Below are 16,599 nucleotides of genomic sequence, written 5' to 3'. Positions count from 1 at the left end.
ATATACTAAATAAGAGATCATAATTTTTAAATTTTATTTCTAGACCCACCCTAATAAATAAGTTTTATATATCATTTAATAATATTTAACTCAGCTTGAATACACTAACTAAACTGTATACACTCCCAATACACCTCTGCTCATTTTGTTACATTTAAATGCAAAATAACACACTGTACGCTTTGCGCATGCGCAACGGCATTACGTGATATGTGCGCTTCGTTGGAGTTGTCCGAGTGGCTGGAGTCACTTACCGAGGCCAGTAGACAGCGCAACGCGACTGTGCAGCAATAAACAGGGCAACAACAAACCAAAAACTACAACTACAACTACAAAAACAAAAACAACTAAACAAATAAAAACAACTTTTTTCAATGCAGCCAGCAAGAGCACAATATTGCTCGCACTGTTGTTGTTGTTATTGCTATTGCTGCAACCGTTTGGGTTTTTTAAGCGAACGGCCAGCACTAAAAAATTTCGATTTCAGTCAACGTGCGAACGCGAAGCGAAAGAGTTGTAAGTGCCAAGGTGTGTGGATCGAAGAAACGTGTGTAAAAAATTTAATTTGTTGTTGCTTAAATAAAACTAGTGCAATAAAGTGAGTGGAAGCAAGGGCAAAGAGCAAATGTTTCAAAAGCGCGAAAATTGGAAACTACAATAAAAAAAGAAACAATGGAAATATTTTTAAATTAAAATAAATTTTAAATAAAAATATTTTTAAATAAAAAAAAACAATATATAATAAAATTTTTTTAAAAAATTTAAAATTAAAATTAAAAATTCAAAAAGTTTTTTTATAAAGAATATAACTTTTGCATTAAAATAATTTTTTTCAAGTTGCGTATACGCCGAGCTGTGCCTATGCGCCGCTTAATAAAAGTGATGTGCTAATTAATTAAATAAACTAAAATAGTTTATAAGAAACATGTGTATGCAAAAGAAAACACTTTTATTAATGAATGACACACATAACGGCATATGTACACTTTCGTTGTACTTTCGTTTTTCGATTTATTGTGCGATTTTTGCGCCGCGTTTGGCCTCCATACCGTTTACTCGATTGGGCAGTCGCTATGATATGCGTCTGCTGTTTTTTTTTTGTTTTTGCAAACCCATCGGAATTTTAATGTGCATGTGCGTACACAAATCGGCTGTTTTCAGCAATTGCAAAGTTACACTAAAAAGGCGCAAATAAAGCATTGAAACTGCAAAAGAGAGAGTGAAAGAGAGAGTTCGCTGCCTGCAATGAAATGAGTGTGGTGGGAGTAGCGCCAAAAGAATGAGTGAAATTGCACAAAATGTGCTAAATATGCGAAGTAAATTCAAATTGATGAGAGATTGTTTAACTTAACAAACAAAAATAACTAAAAACTTTAAGAAAAAGTCATTTAATAAAATTGTAAAGTGTTTAAAAAATTAGTAAAACTGTGTTTCGCAGTGCTTTTAAATCAAATGCGTAGGTTTAATGCAAATATTACAAAAACATGTTAACAAATCATCCTAAAATAGCAGCAAAATTGTTGCAAAAACCTAACAAATAAATAAATAAAAAACATACAAGAAATACAATAAATACAACTCACGCTTAACAATAAAAATCGTTGAAGAAAAGTGAGAGTGTTTGTCGAGTGTGTTGTAGTCAGTTGCCTTGAGCCGCTTCGGCTTTTGTTTGCATTTTTCATTCACAGAAGCGACCAACTGAGCGTGTGTGCATTTTTTACGCATTTCGATACATACACACACAAGTATATAATTATGTCTATTCGATGAGTAAACAGATTCTTCGTCTTGGAAAAAATTAAATCGATCGTTTCAAATATTTTGTAAAACAAATTAATTTATTATTAGTTATATCAATTAAAAATATGTGTTTAAAAAAATTATGTAAAATCATTAATGGTTGATGACAAAATGAAGTTTAAAAAAAAAACAAAATTGATGAAAAAAAATTAAAAATACTTAAAACTTAAAAATAAAATGGAAGAACAGCTATATTATACTAAAAAATATATAAATATTAAAAGAAATAAATATAATTGAAAAAATAATTAAAAAAAATAAAAAAAATATAAAAAAAACTACAACAAAAAGTAGTAAAAATAAAATAAGTTAAAAAGTAAGAAAAATAAAAATTTAAAAAATAAAACATAATTAAAAAAAATGAAAAATCAGTTCTAAAAAAAGTGATTTTGTAATAAAATTAAAAAATAAAAAAAAATTTAAAATATATGTCTTAAAAATAAAAAAAAAAAAATTAATTCAGAAAAAAAATATCGGAAAAACATTGATACTTAAAAATTAATTTTATAAAAATAATTAAATAAATAAAAATTATAAAAAAAATAAAAATATAATATAAAAAAAAATTAAATTTTTTAAATTTTTTACAATAAAAAGACTCTAAAAAAAAAATTAGAAAAATAAAAAATAAAAAAAAATATTCAAAAGATTAATATTTAAAAAAAAACCATTAAAAAATAGTTATAAAAAAATTGTGTTAAAAAAAAAAATTTAATAAAAAAAAAAAAAAATTAATAATAGTATAAAATCAAAAATAAAATTAAAAAAATATGTATAAAAAAACAATTATACAAAATAAAAAAACTACAAACAATCACAACGCAAAATAATTATTAAAAACTAAAATTTAAAAAATAAAAAAATTAAAAAAAAAAGTTTAAAAAAAATAATAAAAACATAAAAACTTTTTAATGAATAAAAAAAAATTTTCTAAAAAAGATAAAATTAAGATAAAAAAAAAAAACAATTAAAAACTTTAAATAAAATAATTATAAAAAAAAAACATTCAAAAAAAAAAATAAAAAAATTATCAAAAAGAAATTTTGTGTTAAAAAAAGAATTGAAATAAAGAAAACAATCAGCAGTGAAAAAAAGCTTTAATAGTTGTAATAAAATAATTTTGAAAAAAAATTAATTACATAAAAAAACATTTTTAAAAAGGATAAAATTTAAAATAGTAGTAAAGTAAAAAAAAAAAAACTACAAATAAACAATTAAAACGGAAAACACTAAAACAGAAAATATAATTTTTATTTTTATTTATAAAATTTTAAAAATTAAAGAAAATAAAATCAAATAAAAAAAAATCATTGCAAAAGAGGGTTTAAAAAAATTTATAATAAAAAAACATTATAATAAATTTAATAAAAAAAAAACAAAATTTCAAAAATAAAAAAAAATATTGTAATGAAAAACAGTTATGAAAAAGAGAGTTTAAAAAGTTTATTACAAATATAAATATTATATTAAATAAAAAAAAATGAATAAAAAAATTTTCCAACAAGGTTAAAATTAAAAAATAAATTTAACAAAATTAATAAGCAAATGAATGGGGTAAATTTATAAAAAAATAGTTATTAAAATAGTTATATTTAAAATAGTTATAACAAAAAAAAAAATAATATAAAAAAATACTAAAAATATAAAATTAAAAAATAATAAAGCAGAGAGAAATTTTAAAACTCAACCTTTACTAATCTCTTAAGAAGACATACTTCAAAGTCAAAGATACATTCACGATTTGCACACACTTTCAGCTGTGGAACTGCCACAATAACTAAGTTTACTGCATCCTTCTGATTCCTAAATCATTACCCATAGTTTAGATCAGAAAGTCGATCTCTGAGCCCATATTTAAGCTTAATTAAATATGTTTGAATCAGAGTAAGATAAATAAATGAGGATTGCACCGCGACCTTAGGTCTATTGTGCCCTCAATGAGTCAGAGTATAGTAAGATCAGTAAATGGCCTTGTGGTTTCCGCCCCCTATCGGTATCCATCATATCATATGTACTGAGTCATACTGATGATCTGTGATAGTTCGAAAACATCCAAAAGTCGTTTTCTCGTTTCGTTGACTATCTCACACTATAGTTCATATTTATGAAATATTGTGCAAAATTGTAATAATATTTAACCTATTTTAATGCCAAATTTACTTTTTACGTATTCTTAAAAATTTGTCAGAAGAAATTGTGTCAATCTCAGTTTTGCAAAAATAAGTTTTTCATGCAAAAACTATCTCTAAACTTTTTTGATTATAAGCTTTATCAATTTACAAAGATTCGATAAAATACAGCCCTGTGTCTGGAGTAACAATAATAAAGACAATTAAAAGTTTATTAATGAAAATAAAAGTAAATATAAAATATTAAAAATTTAAATGCGCCGAAATAATATCATAAAATAGAAACCAGCTCTATCTCGGGGATCAAAAATACACACATACAGAACAAACTAATTTTAAATATTGAATTGAGCAGTGTAAATGTGCAGTAACAGTGTTTAAATGAACAAAATTGACATATATACTACTGTGGGCAAAAAATAGTAAGACTTTTTGCTCATAGTTGTACATAGTATATTTAACAGCAAAGAAAATCACCTCAAAAATATATCCGAAGTCAAAGCCACCTTCATTTTCAACGCCACCGCCATTTAACCGCACTTGCAACACGAATCACAAACATGTTTCGGCGTCAAAAGATAACTGCACAGTGAACGGATATGTTTCTGCTGCCATTTAATTGCACTAATTAAAAATATTTATTTCAGAGTCCAACACTTTTTATTGCAGTCACCGCAAAGCAAACAAAAAACCGCACTTGCAGCTTGCAACATTACACGCCGATTGCTTGTTGAACGCTGCAAGTGGACGCCGCGCAACCACAGTGAAAAAGTGCCAACTACAACGACAGCAACAACAACAACGCTGAAAATTGCCATAAATGCCGCTGCTGTTAACCAACAACGCAGAAATTCGACCCGCAGACCCAGATGAATGCCCCACTGAAAATGTTGTTGCACGCCAAAGGCATCACAATTTCGGCTGCTTTTAGTATATGGCTGCTGTGCTGTTGTTGTAAGTATAGCAAGTATTGCAACATGCAATTTAGCAATATTTTTTATTATTATTTTATAAATTTGTATGTGTGTTTAACTCACTTGTGTTCATGCATTCCTTTTCTCTCTTCCGCTCTCCAAAAATTATTTCGATGTGCTCTTCCAACTCTAGCTTGTTGTTGTCAGTTATCAAAATTTGATTTTAATGTCTCTCGCTGTAGTTCGTTATTGAGCAAATAGAAAACCGGTTTTGCACCTATTGCGTTTGCTTTTCTGTCTTTTTTTCCACTTCGGACTTGTTGTTAGTCTTCTGCGATTTAAATTTTTTTCATGTTTTTTTATGACTCTTAGACTTTTGGCCGTTCAAAGTGCTGTGTCGTCATTGTGTCAAGGTCGTTTAGTTTGCTTGATTATTCCAGCTTGTTTTTTTTTACTATTTGGCGCTACTTATCTACTAACTAACTGAGCGGCTCTAATGCTCTTCGTCTGCGGTGGTGCCGCATGAGCAGTTGAGCACTGATTCCTCACGCTTGAGTTTATTAGCATAATTGGATTGTGAACGCCTATGTTTCGGCTGCGAAGTCATTAAACTCAGCATCTTCGCTGAGCTTCGAAAAAACATTTTTTTGGTTTGTTTTCAGCTTTGTTGGCTTGTATTAAGCTGGGGGCTTTATTATTGAACCATATCAACTCTGTAGAGAAGTAGGCATGTTTTCGGATATTCCGAGACGACTTTAGAAATAGAGAATTAATCATATTTTCGGACTTTTGAATATAGTTTGCCAAAAACTGCTTCAATTGATTTTTCTAAGACACTACTTGAATATATCTATCTATGTGTTTCCACGAAAGCGTTTTAAGAAATTTTCCTCTACCTATTACTGTTTTACTCGTTTGTGACCAAGATGTTAAGACCTTGGATTAGGTTATATTACTGTTTCGTAATGAGAATATTGCATTTGAACCAAAATTAAATGATGAAACATAGTATATTCTTCCAACATCGCTGAAAAGAGTTTCAATACCGGATAGTTGGCTGGGTTGAGTAATGGATTGAGAACAATGGTGTTTCAAACTTAGTCTCACAAAAACATGAAAATATAGAAGCAAATTCTGAAATGATTCCATCTAACACTTTTCCAAAAATTTCTAAAGTGTTTTTCTATAGAAGGGGGAAGCATCGAAAGCCAGAGTACGGAACTTTAATCCGCTAAACCCAAACAACTCCCAACTCAAGACTCTCCCACGGAACCACCAGATAAGGTAATACTTCGTGGGAGTGACAAGACATTTTATGTCTCCTCTATAGCACGGATGGACTGATGCCTATTCTGCTGTAACTGTCTTCATTTTGTCGTGATGGAAGTTGCCGTTTCGCGAACAACTTTCCACTTCTGAGAGGTTCAAATCATCAATCAAATTTTCCACCGTTAAACTACCATCTAGTGTTGTTTCTAACTTTTTCCTTATGTTTTTGGAAACCAAGGACAATGGAAAAACACGTATTCAGAGTCTTCTATTAACTCCGTACACATCGAACAATACTGACTGACGTTATTTTGAAACTTGTATAGATAACCTCTGAATCACACATGCCTGCTTAATATTTGGTTCAGGTCGAAATCCAGGTCCCCATGTTGTCTAGTTATCCACGTATGGATGTCAGGCATAAATCTGTGGGTCCACCGTCTTTTGGTTGAGGTTTGCCACCATTGCTGCTATATAATTACGCTCTTCTTTCTTTCCTCTCTCATTTTGATTTCTGTAATTGCCGCTGATAGTTCATATAATCCCATGAACTCTTCTCCATGGATGTCTATAGGCGGCATACTAGCTAGTTCCTCAGCAGCTTCGCTGAATATAGTTCGGAAAGCACTTGTTACTCTTATTGCTGTCAGTCTATACACCGCATTTATTGGTCTGGCGTAGGCTTTTATGTCCAGTGCCTGTATCCATACTGGAGCAGCATATAGCACCATATTACTGAGCTCAGCGCTTTTGCGATTTGAAGTCGATGGCTAGAGCGCACACAGCCTCTATTTGTCATCGTTCTTGATAGGGCATTGTAAATCTTATTTGTTTTTTTTGATGTATATGCCAAGTGCTCCTTGAATTTCAGTTTGGAGTCCAATATTTTTACCCGACTACCGAAGAAAATACTATCCAGTCAACTGTGGCTGTGAATTGTAACTTTTAAATATACTTCACACTCTCTGTAGATTTGATAAATTATGATTTTTCCTCAATTTTTCATTATTTCTTATGAGCAATACATATTAGTAAGAGGTGTTGAATCTAAAAAAATAGCGAAATTTCAGCGAAAAAAAATATATCATTCGCCTGCATTAATTTTGGCGTCTTCAAAATAGTCCACATTCTATCATTTTACCCGACCATCGTCGAAACACTTTCAAATGACTTTTGTATATCTTTAGTCATTCGATCGCTATACAGAGAAAGAAGTAAGTAATGAAATGCTTTTAAATAGACTTCAACAGTTGTTGCCTCGAAAAATCGGATGATAAATTGACTGATCTAGGACCGCACACAGTACTTGACTATGGGTATTTTTCCATTACTTATTAGTGTATTTCATTTATTATATAATATCAAAGAAGAGACGACTGCCTAGTGTTAAAAAAAATAACGAGAATTTTGTTTTTTTGAGCAAAAAAGAAACACTCATTCGTCTGCATTAATGTTGTCGTCTTCAAAATAGTCCACATTCGGTATTATGCACTTATTCTAGCTCCTCTGCCGCTGGTCGAAACACTGCTCAAGCCCGACTTTTGGTATAGTCTTTAGGGCATTCAGATGTTTTCAGCTATCTTGTAGCCTTTACATAGGAAGTAAGGCCGAATGAACGATTCCACGATTTCCAATTGGCGCAGTAAAGCCTCTTGGATCCATGTTTCCGAATAGGGATCACAACGCCTCAATAGCACCTAGCAGTATATTGGAAATTTATCAATTTGCTGGGGCTGGTTGTGACTTAGGAGAGGGCACAATAGACCCTTGAGTCGCAGTGCACCCTCATTTACTTATCTAACCCTATCTAATCTGTAGCCTTTTGCTCTTTCAGCGATTTTCATCTGTTTTGTAACCCTAATAACAATATGGTACAGGGGATTGCAGTAGCAAGGGGTTTCTATAGGTTCCAAATTAACCCTGATATTTTATCTTTGATCTTTTGGCCTTATTAAATCTCATTTTAAGTTCACTTTTACGGCCATGCCAATACTGGACTTGTTTCGGTAATAGTCGTTGATAAGATAACGTTTTTGTTGCTTCCCGTTTACCTTGGCTGGTTTCAACACGAAATAATGTATTTTCAAAATCAAATGTTATTATTTGCACACAAATAAAATGCTCGCTAAATAAGGAAACGATTTCAGACAACTGTCAATGGCTTATCTTACGAAAAGCAAATCCATCAAAATTTCAGCAACCAATAGGCAGGTGGGTCAACAGCAAATAATTGAAGGTAAATCTCGAATATCACAGACTCACAAGACAAAAGTAACGAATAGACGCATGAAAAAGTAAAACAACTGAAAGACAAATGAAATGCGGTTTAGCACAATGAAAACAAGGCGCGCATGCGCATTAGCTCACCACCTGTGGCTACCTGTGGCTAAGTGCTTAGATTTGGTTTTGAAATCACGATTGTGGTCTACGTCAAAAACCAAGCCCAGTTTAAAGCATTACATAACTATTTCGGCGTATGACAATGTTTTCGTTGTTTTTGTGATTGAAGCTGCGTGTGAGGCGTGGCTGAGGAAGTACAAAAATTTCAACGGAATGTTGGCGTGGCCATCAGCGGCATATTTGTAGGTCTTTTGTTGTTTTACGATGTCACAATGCATAATTAAGACTCTCTTAATGAATTAATAGGGGATTTGCTCAATAACTTTTACATGACTATTGAAAATTATGAAGTGAGACATGCGTAGAAAAATAGATTAAAGCGTTTAACCGGCGAGCTCCCAACTTGTTTAACCTTTGAGCTTTTTTAAACATTTTTAAGCTTTGTTAAACTTTTTTAAGCTTTTTGAAGCTTTAAACTCTTTTTCTAAAACGTTGATTTTTTAACCGTTGAGCTTTTATGAACTTTTTTAAGCTTTAAGTAAACGTAAAACGTTGATTTTTTAACCGTTGAGCTTTTTAAGCTTTTTAAGCTTTAAGCTCTTTTCCTAAAACGTTGATTTTTTAACTGTTGAGCTTTTATGAACTTTTTTAAGCTTTAAGTTCTTTTCCTAAAACGTTGATTTTTTAACCGTTGAGCTTTTTAAACATTTTCAAGCTTTAAGCTATTTTCCTAAAACTTTGATCTTAGCGGTATTTTATATATGTACATAGTCTTCCAAGACTAATTATTTAATCATAGCTATGGAAAGACCCATCCACTAGTTTGTAGATATCAGACATACACACACATAAATAAGCACATATGTGTATCAGTAGAAGCATATAAATCTCGTATTCATTGCAGTACCAAGCGCGGAACCACTCGTTGTGCCACAGGAGCTACCCTCCATACTATCTCTTATCTACTCCAATATTCCACCCATAAAAAAAGGTACGTAAACATTAAACGATTGAATATTTTTATAATACCACAACTTAAACCCTCCCACTAATGCCATTTACTCGCGCTTAGGTACCGATTCTCGACTCGGCTTCGGTTTTCGGCTCGGCAATCATGCTGACTTCCAAGTTTTACTCGAACTGGGACCACAGAAGAACACACGTCCAATAGGCGAAGATGCCGATTCGGAGAACTCATTCAATAAGCGTCAAGTGAGCAAGGCGCATCGCGCACATCTGCTGCGCAAACAAGCGCAGGAAGCTTTCAGACAACTCGCGAGCAGCACAACGAGCACCACAACAGAACGCACAGCCAATAGTTGGCTTGAGAGTTGGTCAAATGCCATGCATACAACAAACAACAATGCTGCCAGCAGTGCCGGCATAGCAGCCAGCAAAAAGAAATCTGCGCCGAAACTCGCACAAAACGCGACGGGGAAAAAGCAACAGCAGCTGGAAAATTTCACGCCACCGGCCGCCAACACGGCGGAGCAGTCAATGATGCAACTGCAAATGCTCTACCAAATGGCCACCAGCAGCAGCACAACAACAAAATCATCACCAATAGATACTCAACCAAGTACCGAGGCGCCAGTTATGGTTGTAACGCCGGAGCCAGAGTTACAGCGATTACGTCCGACCTTTGTACCATATAAAGGTGGTTCCTTGAACTTAGGCGGACCAGCGGGATTCACGCCACGCCCACTTGAGGAATTGGCGCTGCAGACAATCGCAGAGCAACCGAGTGAGCGCAAGTCGAAAAGCGAAATAACCAAGGAGTTGATGGATGTGAGCCTCGAGCAGGGCGAGTAGCTTTTCAACTATTCGAAATTAAATAAAACTTTTGTAAATAATCTTTATGTAAAAAAATCGATTGTATATAAAAAATTATAATTTAGGAAGTTAAAGAAAAGTAAACTTTTGGAAAAAAACTATTAGAAATAATTTGTCATTGTTGTTTGTGTGCCTAGGAAGCAGAGTTTTGTCTACTGGGTTGCTGCGAAACGCCAAGTGGTAGCCGACTACTTTTTGTTTCAAGTTTGGTAACAGAAAAAAAACGTATTTTGATCGAGATCATTGAGACAGTTATTCAACTGCCTAGTGGTATGCTTTAGAACAATTTCTTTGCGCCTTAAAGTATGCTGCATTTTTATTTCAGTAATAACTAAGAAAAAATCACATTCGACACCCTGCAAGCAAAGAATCGGTTAAATAATAGGTTAGCTACCAGATAGCGATACCACAGATTTTCTAAATTGCTTAACGCCAAATTGACAAAACTACCACAAACTTTTGTTTATGAGTGTTCGTCCGTCTCTTTCTCGACATCAAATACGCAAAACTACCCGAAACTCTGATGTATTAACATTCGCTCGTTCCTTCGACAAGTATGTCTTAGTTTCAAATTCTTTTAATATCTTACAGTTTCGGTGGTCGTGACTTGCGCGGCATATACATATGTATATGATTCTGCACCATTTTTGAAAAAAAATATATATATAATGTACATATGTATATAATATATTAAAATATTTTCACTTATCACCACACCACCCTGTGCTGCGTAAGTAAAATCAACCCAACTAGCTTAGACAACAACCTGCCCGTCATCACTACAGCCAATACACGCGCTAACAGGAATCCACTTGAAAATTTTTTGACTTTTTGTTTTGACACGGCATTCGTGGCTGATTGGAAAAGAAGTTGACCGCCGTTTGCAATGCGCCGCTACTCGTCGTGCGCTTTCGTGCAGTAATTTTTTAACCGTCGTTCTGAGTGGATGTTAATTAGTGCGTGTGTGTCTCGTGTTCGTGAATTGGAATCCTAGCATTTCTTCAACATTGCACCTCAACCACCTGCACAAATTCAGAACAAATGCAAGGAAAGTGTAAAATGTGACATAAAAGTGCAAATATAAATTGCAAAAAGCAAAATATTAGTGATAAAAATTGTATTTGAAACAAGTGCAAGAAGGTGAAAGAATTTTCAGTGGTACGCTGCTGATGCAAAAAAAAAGTTGCAAAGAAAAAAGGTAGAAGAGCAGCAGCAAAAGCAATTCGCAGTGATAGCGGCAGAACACAAGCAAAAGCAGCGGCCGAAACGTGCGCAGCAAACGGGAAAAACGAGGCAAAAAGGAAGGTGTATTTTGTGCGCCCTTTACGTGTGCGTGTGTGTGTATGTGCGGTGTTTGTGTAAAAGAATGTAAAACGTTTACAACGACGAAGCAACGCACAAAGTGTAAACGTGGAAAAAAGTGTTTGCGAAGCGCGTACATTGCAAATGTGTGAAACTGAAGCTGCGCTGTCGTGCTGACTGCCAACATTGTGGGTAGCAGCGCTGTCGCTGCTTTAAATACACGACTGTGCTTTGTGTGTTTTTGCAAACAATGTCTAGCTGCGCTGCGTCGCGGTCGCAAAAGCCAATTTGAAGCGGTGGAAAAAATCCGTTTTATCACAAAAATTTAAAAGAATTGTCTATTTGTTGCACATTTTTTGCTTGGTAAATAATTGTTGATATCAATAGAATATTTTGCAGTCAATGAGAATATAACGTGTTGAGAAATAACAAAAGCTGCGGGCAAAATTTTTGCAAAACCAAGCAGACACAAAGAAATATTGGTCTAAAAATGATACAAAGCAAGATATACGCATAGAAAATAAAAAATATGAAAAAGTGAGTGCAGTGGTGTAAATGAAGTGCTTATCTGCTTAACATAAATAGAAAAAATAAATACATGAACCCTTCAGATAAGATTGCTGGTTAAATAAAAAATAGTGAAAATTAAATATTTAAAAAGTTCGCAAAAGCAAAGCAATTTTAAAGCATAAAAATAAAATAAGTTGTATGAGCAGAGCTAAAGCTAAATATTTGTTAAAGTAAAACATAAAGTGCATAAAAAGTGTGTGTTTTTACATTTTGATTCCGACAACTTGGTATTTACAAAAGTGACAACAAAGCAACGAGAGCAAATACGAGTAAAAATGCAAAACTAAGCAGCGCAGTCCAAACGTGTGTGAAACAAAAAACCAATCGTCGTAACTAAAAGGTAAGTGAAATGTCAACGCCTGCGGGCAGAAATAATTAAAATCTAAAGCAAAGTCTTTTATGTGCCACTAGTGTTTATTTAAAAAATGTCATTGCCGCAGGCAGCTTTGACATGCAAACATACGTACATACATAGCAACCTTGTAATTAACCCTTTGTAGTCTGCAATGCCAAAGTACGCAAGGCTGCCACGCACTGCGTTGCAAGCGCCACCATGCATACATATTTACATAGATTTGTATACTAGTATGTAAGCAAGGCAAATGCAGCCTGCCTGCTTCGGAATGCATTTGCTCCATTTAAAGCAAAATTCCTAGGCACTGAAATTATATGCAAACATTTTTTCACTGGTTGCATATGCAACAGCACAGCCATAGATACTTACCCCCAAAACAGGCGCTGCGCACTCTAACCCCCTCCATACATAGCTGCGCTGCGCACATTTTATCAATGAAGTGCACAAGGTATACAGAAAACCAACAAGCTTGGCAGCCAGCAGCCTGTCTGCAGCCGTTGTCATGACAACAATGCGTCAACGGCAGCTGCTGCCTCGCGAAATGCCGCAGTCGCCGGGATACGCAACTGTCACTTTTGAATTTGAATTCCTATGCTGCGAGCGCATAATTTTCAGCTGTATGTATGTATGTGTATCGGTTTGTTTTCATCCGCGCTTTTGTGGTGGCTTGTGGTTGATTGGCGTCGCTGTTCTAATTTTGTTTTGCTTATGCTTTCCTTCCGCTATTCCTGCTGTCACTGGGCTTGTGTATACACACTGGCTCGAAGCTTAGCAGCATCAACATCCTACATATAACACAAATGTGTGTATGTGTGTTTATATTTCCTGCCTCTTGTGGGTTGTCAAACACAAGCATCCATTTTTCTTACACACATACATACATACATGCATACATATGAGAACCCCCGCTGCTGCGTACACGCTTTGAAGGACGAAAGCCCCATTAATGCTGCGCCATGGACGACCCACTGACTTGTCGGAGTGGTGCTTTCAGATTTATGCATTTCAAGCGTTGATTTTTATGGTTCCTCCGCTGTACTAAGTAATCGATGACGGTGGGGAGGGCGAGCATTTTTATGACATTTTCCCTTAAATATCATCATATGTCAAATGCAAAGCCATTTTATGCTGTCGAAATGGAGATTTTTTCAATGTAAGAATGTTTGCGCATATGTACCTGCCTCATAACCATATACATACATATATGTACATATGTATGTAGTTAAACATACTTGCTTCTTCTTGAATCTTCGATGCTTACATAATACAAATAATAAAAATTCTCCGTGATACTTATTTGGCAGCATTTTTCTATCGTTCAAATTTAGTGGCTTTAATCTAGGAAAAATTAGAATAAATTCAAGTCTTTGTATCGAAAACTTTTTTAATTTGTCAATATGTCGTCACGAAATTTGGCACAGAATATTATCCAAGACAATGCTGGGCTATTTTAATATATTGTTCAGATCGGACGACTATAATATATACATATGTAGCTCTAATAGTAGAGTTCCGGCTCTTTTTTTTACAGCTCCCTTTGATCTTAATCTCAGCTTCTTTTAGATTTACCTTGCTACGGGTATTTTTAAGGACCTCGGCGTACTTATTGCCTTCTACTGGCTTTCTGATTACGGCCTCTGATTGTCGTTTGGGCTATCATAGGCTTTTTTGTCATGCAGCTATATTCTTCCCTTGTTGTCTCTCTTCTGCAATTTTAGGTGCTTGCTTCACCGTTTCTTCGTTTGCGTGGGTCTTCTTTGTTCTATTAGGGAAATCTCTTTGTCACTGGCCGTCCTTTTCGTTTCGTGGTTCTACTGTTTCTCGAGGCTCCACAGGGCTTAGCTCCACTCCGTGATGTTAATGCGTCTGCCTAGACCTCCTTTTCTCATTTTCTGCCATGAGGCCGTTTCTACGGTAACTCTTAATTACGTCGAAGAGTTCGTCTAGCTGTGCCGCTCCGTTCTAAACATCTATGCTGACGTTCTTCTGTTTAACGCCATATTTATAATTTGCATGATACCCTTGCGTTTTTCAAGGATTCCTCTTCTGCCCGTCTTTTCTCCAGTTTTGTCCGGTTGGTTTGGGGTGAAGTTGAGTGTAGGGGATCTAAGTATCTTACTACTTCATAAGAATCCATTCCCGTATTCCTCGTCTTTACCATATTTATTTCCTTATTCTTTCTGTTTGGGTGTTGTTGTTGTTTGCGATGTATTAATTTTTGTTCTAGTGTGTCTCCACTTCAAGCCGCTATCTCCGCACGTTGTAGCAGTTGCCCTTTATCAACACCGTGGTTATCTTTGCAAGCATAGAGGCCACCCGAGCGTTGAAACAAGTCCTAATGAGAGCTTATATTCAGAGCCAGATTCAGGCACGGATTAGGAACTCGTCTTAACTGAACCTGTACGGCCAAAAAGTTATGACGACGTGCATTGGATGTACTTGAAGACCTGCCAGGGTCGCTTTGCTACCTGCCTTTTGTTAAACTAAAGACGGTTTCCAGTTCACCGTAATCAGAATCAGCCTCGATACTGATGGGCGTTTGCTTGCCAGCTATGTACGTTTGATGGTGATGTCATGCTGCCTTACCTCTCGTGGGATATGATGGAATACTGCCTAGCCTTTTGTTAAACTTCCGTTCTGCAGCTCTTGGTTGGGGCTCCGTATTAGTTCACCGTAACCAGAATAGACCTTACTGGATCCGCCGATGTGATGAGCGTTTGCCTTAAGGTTTTCATCAATGTCTGATAAAACGTTTGGTGGTGATCGCTGTCCAGTTTAAACATCGGATCCCTCGTCGCTTTGCTGCCTGCCTCTCGTGGGTAGGTTCTACACTTTTATGTTGTAAAAAATGCACCTTTGAGGGTACTAACTATTTGATACAGCCGAGGTAAACGTTATACTGATATTTATACATATGTAAATATTTTTGTTTTATAATTTTTTATATTTTTTTATATATAATTTTATAATTTATATATATTTTTTTTTCTTTTTAATATTTTTTTAAAAATGTCTTCTTTTTGTTTATATTTTTTTTTTAATATAATATATTTTTATTTTTTTAATATAATATTTTATTTTTGGGTTTTTATAAATTTTTATTTTATTTTCATTTTTTATATTAAATTTTTTTTTACATTTAATTTTTGCATTTTTAACATTTTTTAAATTTTTCAATAATATTTTTTTTACAAGTTATCTACATATTCTATAGTATGTTTAAATTTTATAATTCAGCTTTGTAATTATTCCATTATTACTTTCGGTGCTAATACTTATAGTCATACTGCGGCACCGTTCCTTCCGCTAGCTGCTTCGAAAATTAAGTTCTTTTTTTTTTACTCGAGAACTCCAGCAATAAAGCAATAAAAACGATGATTCAGTGATCTTTAAATTAATTTTACTCCATTGTCTGTCATTTCGTTATTTCCCGACGTCATCATCCGCATACACTCATCTACACTATATGTATGTATGTACATATGTAAGCATGTATTAGTTCGTTATTAATGCTCACGAGAAAAACAGAAATATAAATAAAAATTTTAAAGCAGAAATCAAGTACAAAATCAGGACAGGTAAACAGCAGAATCGCGTGATATACCATATGTATGTATGTATGTATACACTGCTGTGTGTAGCTTTGTGTGCACGGCATTTATACACAGCCTTATACTTATGTATGTATGTTTTGTTGTTTGTAGTTCTCATCTTACTTTCTTCCACCTCGGCTACGCTTCAGCACAATACCTTTATGTTCTTCAGCGTAAATTCTCATGTTCTGCTTTAAACCAAATACACAGCAAGAACGAAGTTGTGAAAAAAACGATAAAAAAATATAAATAAGGCACACAAATTAGCTTGGAAAAAATAGCAGGTGAATTCGTACAACCTTTGAAAGGTTGGCATTCTGCTGCACGCTCCCAAACGCTCTCTGAAGTATCTGCTCTTTCTAGTTTTTTTTTTTTTTTAATTTTACTGCTGCTGCTTCTTCAAGCCCTTGGCACTCGTGATGCTCACGGCAAACCCCCCACTGCTGACCGCTCATAAATTTCAACTACCTGTGAACGCCACAATGCACTCTTTA

The 16,599-nt window shown here is 34.4% G+C and overlaps 1 protein-coding gene across 3 annotated transcripts; it reads left to right on the top strand.

The window, feature by feature from the left end:
- Window positions 1-428: 428 nt before the first annotated feature.
- LOC126753857 (uncharacterized) lies at window positions 429-10,375 on the top strand. 3 transcript variants are annotated; one of them, XM_050465592.1, is made up of 4 exons: window positions 429-598; window positions 4,577-4,883; window positions 9,357-9,443; window positions 9,525-10,375. In XM_050465592.1, exons 2-4 carry the CDS (start codon window positions 4,799-4,801, stop codon window positions 10,262-10,264), a joined length of 912 nt encoding a protein of 303 aa, XP_050321549.1. In that variant the 5' UTR covers window positions 429-598; window positions 4,577-4,798; the 3' UTR covers window positions 10,265-10,375. The 3 variants fall into 3 exon arrangements, with proteins under 3 accessions (XP_050321549.1, XP_050321551.1, XP_050321550.1); XM_050465594.1 differs by having other exon boundaries at window positions 434-528; XM_050465593.1 differs by lacking the exon at window positions 429-598 and having other exon boundaries at window positions 4,426-4,883.
- Window positions 10,376-16,599: the final 6,224 nt, after the last annotated feature.

Source organism: Bactrocera neohumeralis, chromosome 3 (genome assembly GCF_024586455.1).
Source record: "Bactrocera neohumeralis isolate Rockhampton chromosome 3, APGP_CSIRO_Bneo_wtdbg2-racon-allhic-juicebox.fasta_v2, whole genome shotgun sequence".
Taxonomy (NCBI): Eukaryota; Metazoa; Arthropoda; class Insecta; order Diptera; family Tephritidae; genus Bactrocera; species Bactrocera neohumeralis.
The sequence above is the reverse complement of the archived record's forward strand: the minus strand, read 5'-3'. Positions and strand labels throughout refer to the sequence as shown.

Bases quoted from the DNA above. Each gene is read 5' to 3' on its own strand.
- LOC126753857 (XM_050465592.1), top strand. From the start codon at position 4,799: ATGAATGCCCCACTGAAAATGTTGTTGCACGCCAAAGGCATCACAATT. The intron at 4,884-9,356 runs GTAAGTATAGCA...TATTCATTGCAG, and splicing joins ATGGCTGCTGTGCTGTTGTT to TACCAAGCGCGGAACCACTC. The intron at 9,444-9,524 runs GTACGTAAACAT...ACTCGCGCTTAG, and splicing joins TATTCCACCCATAAAAAAAG to GTACCGATTCTCGACTCGGC.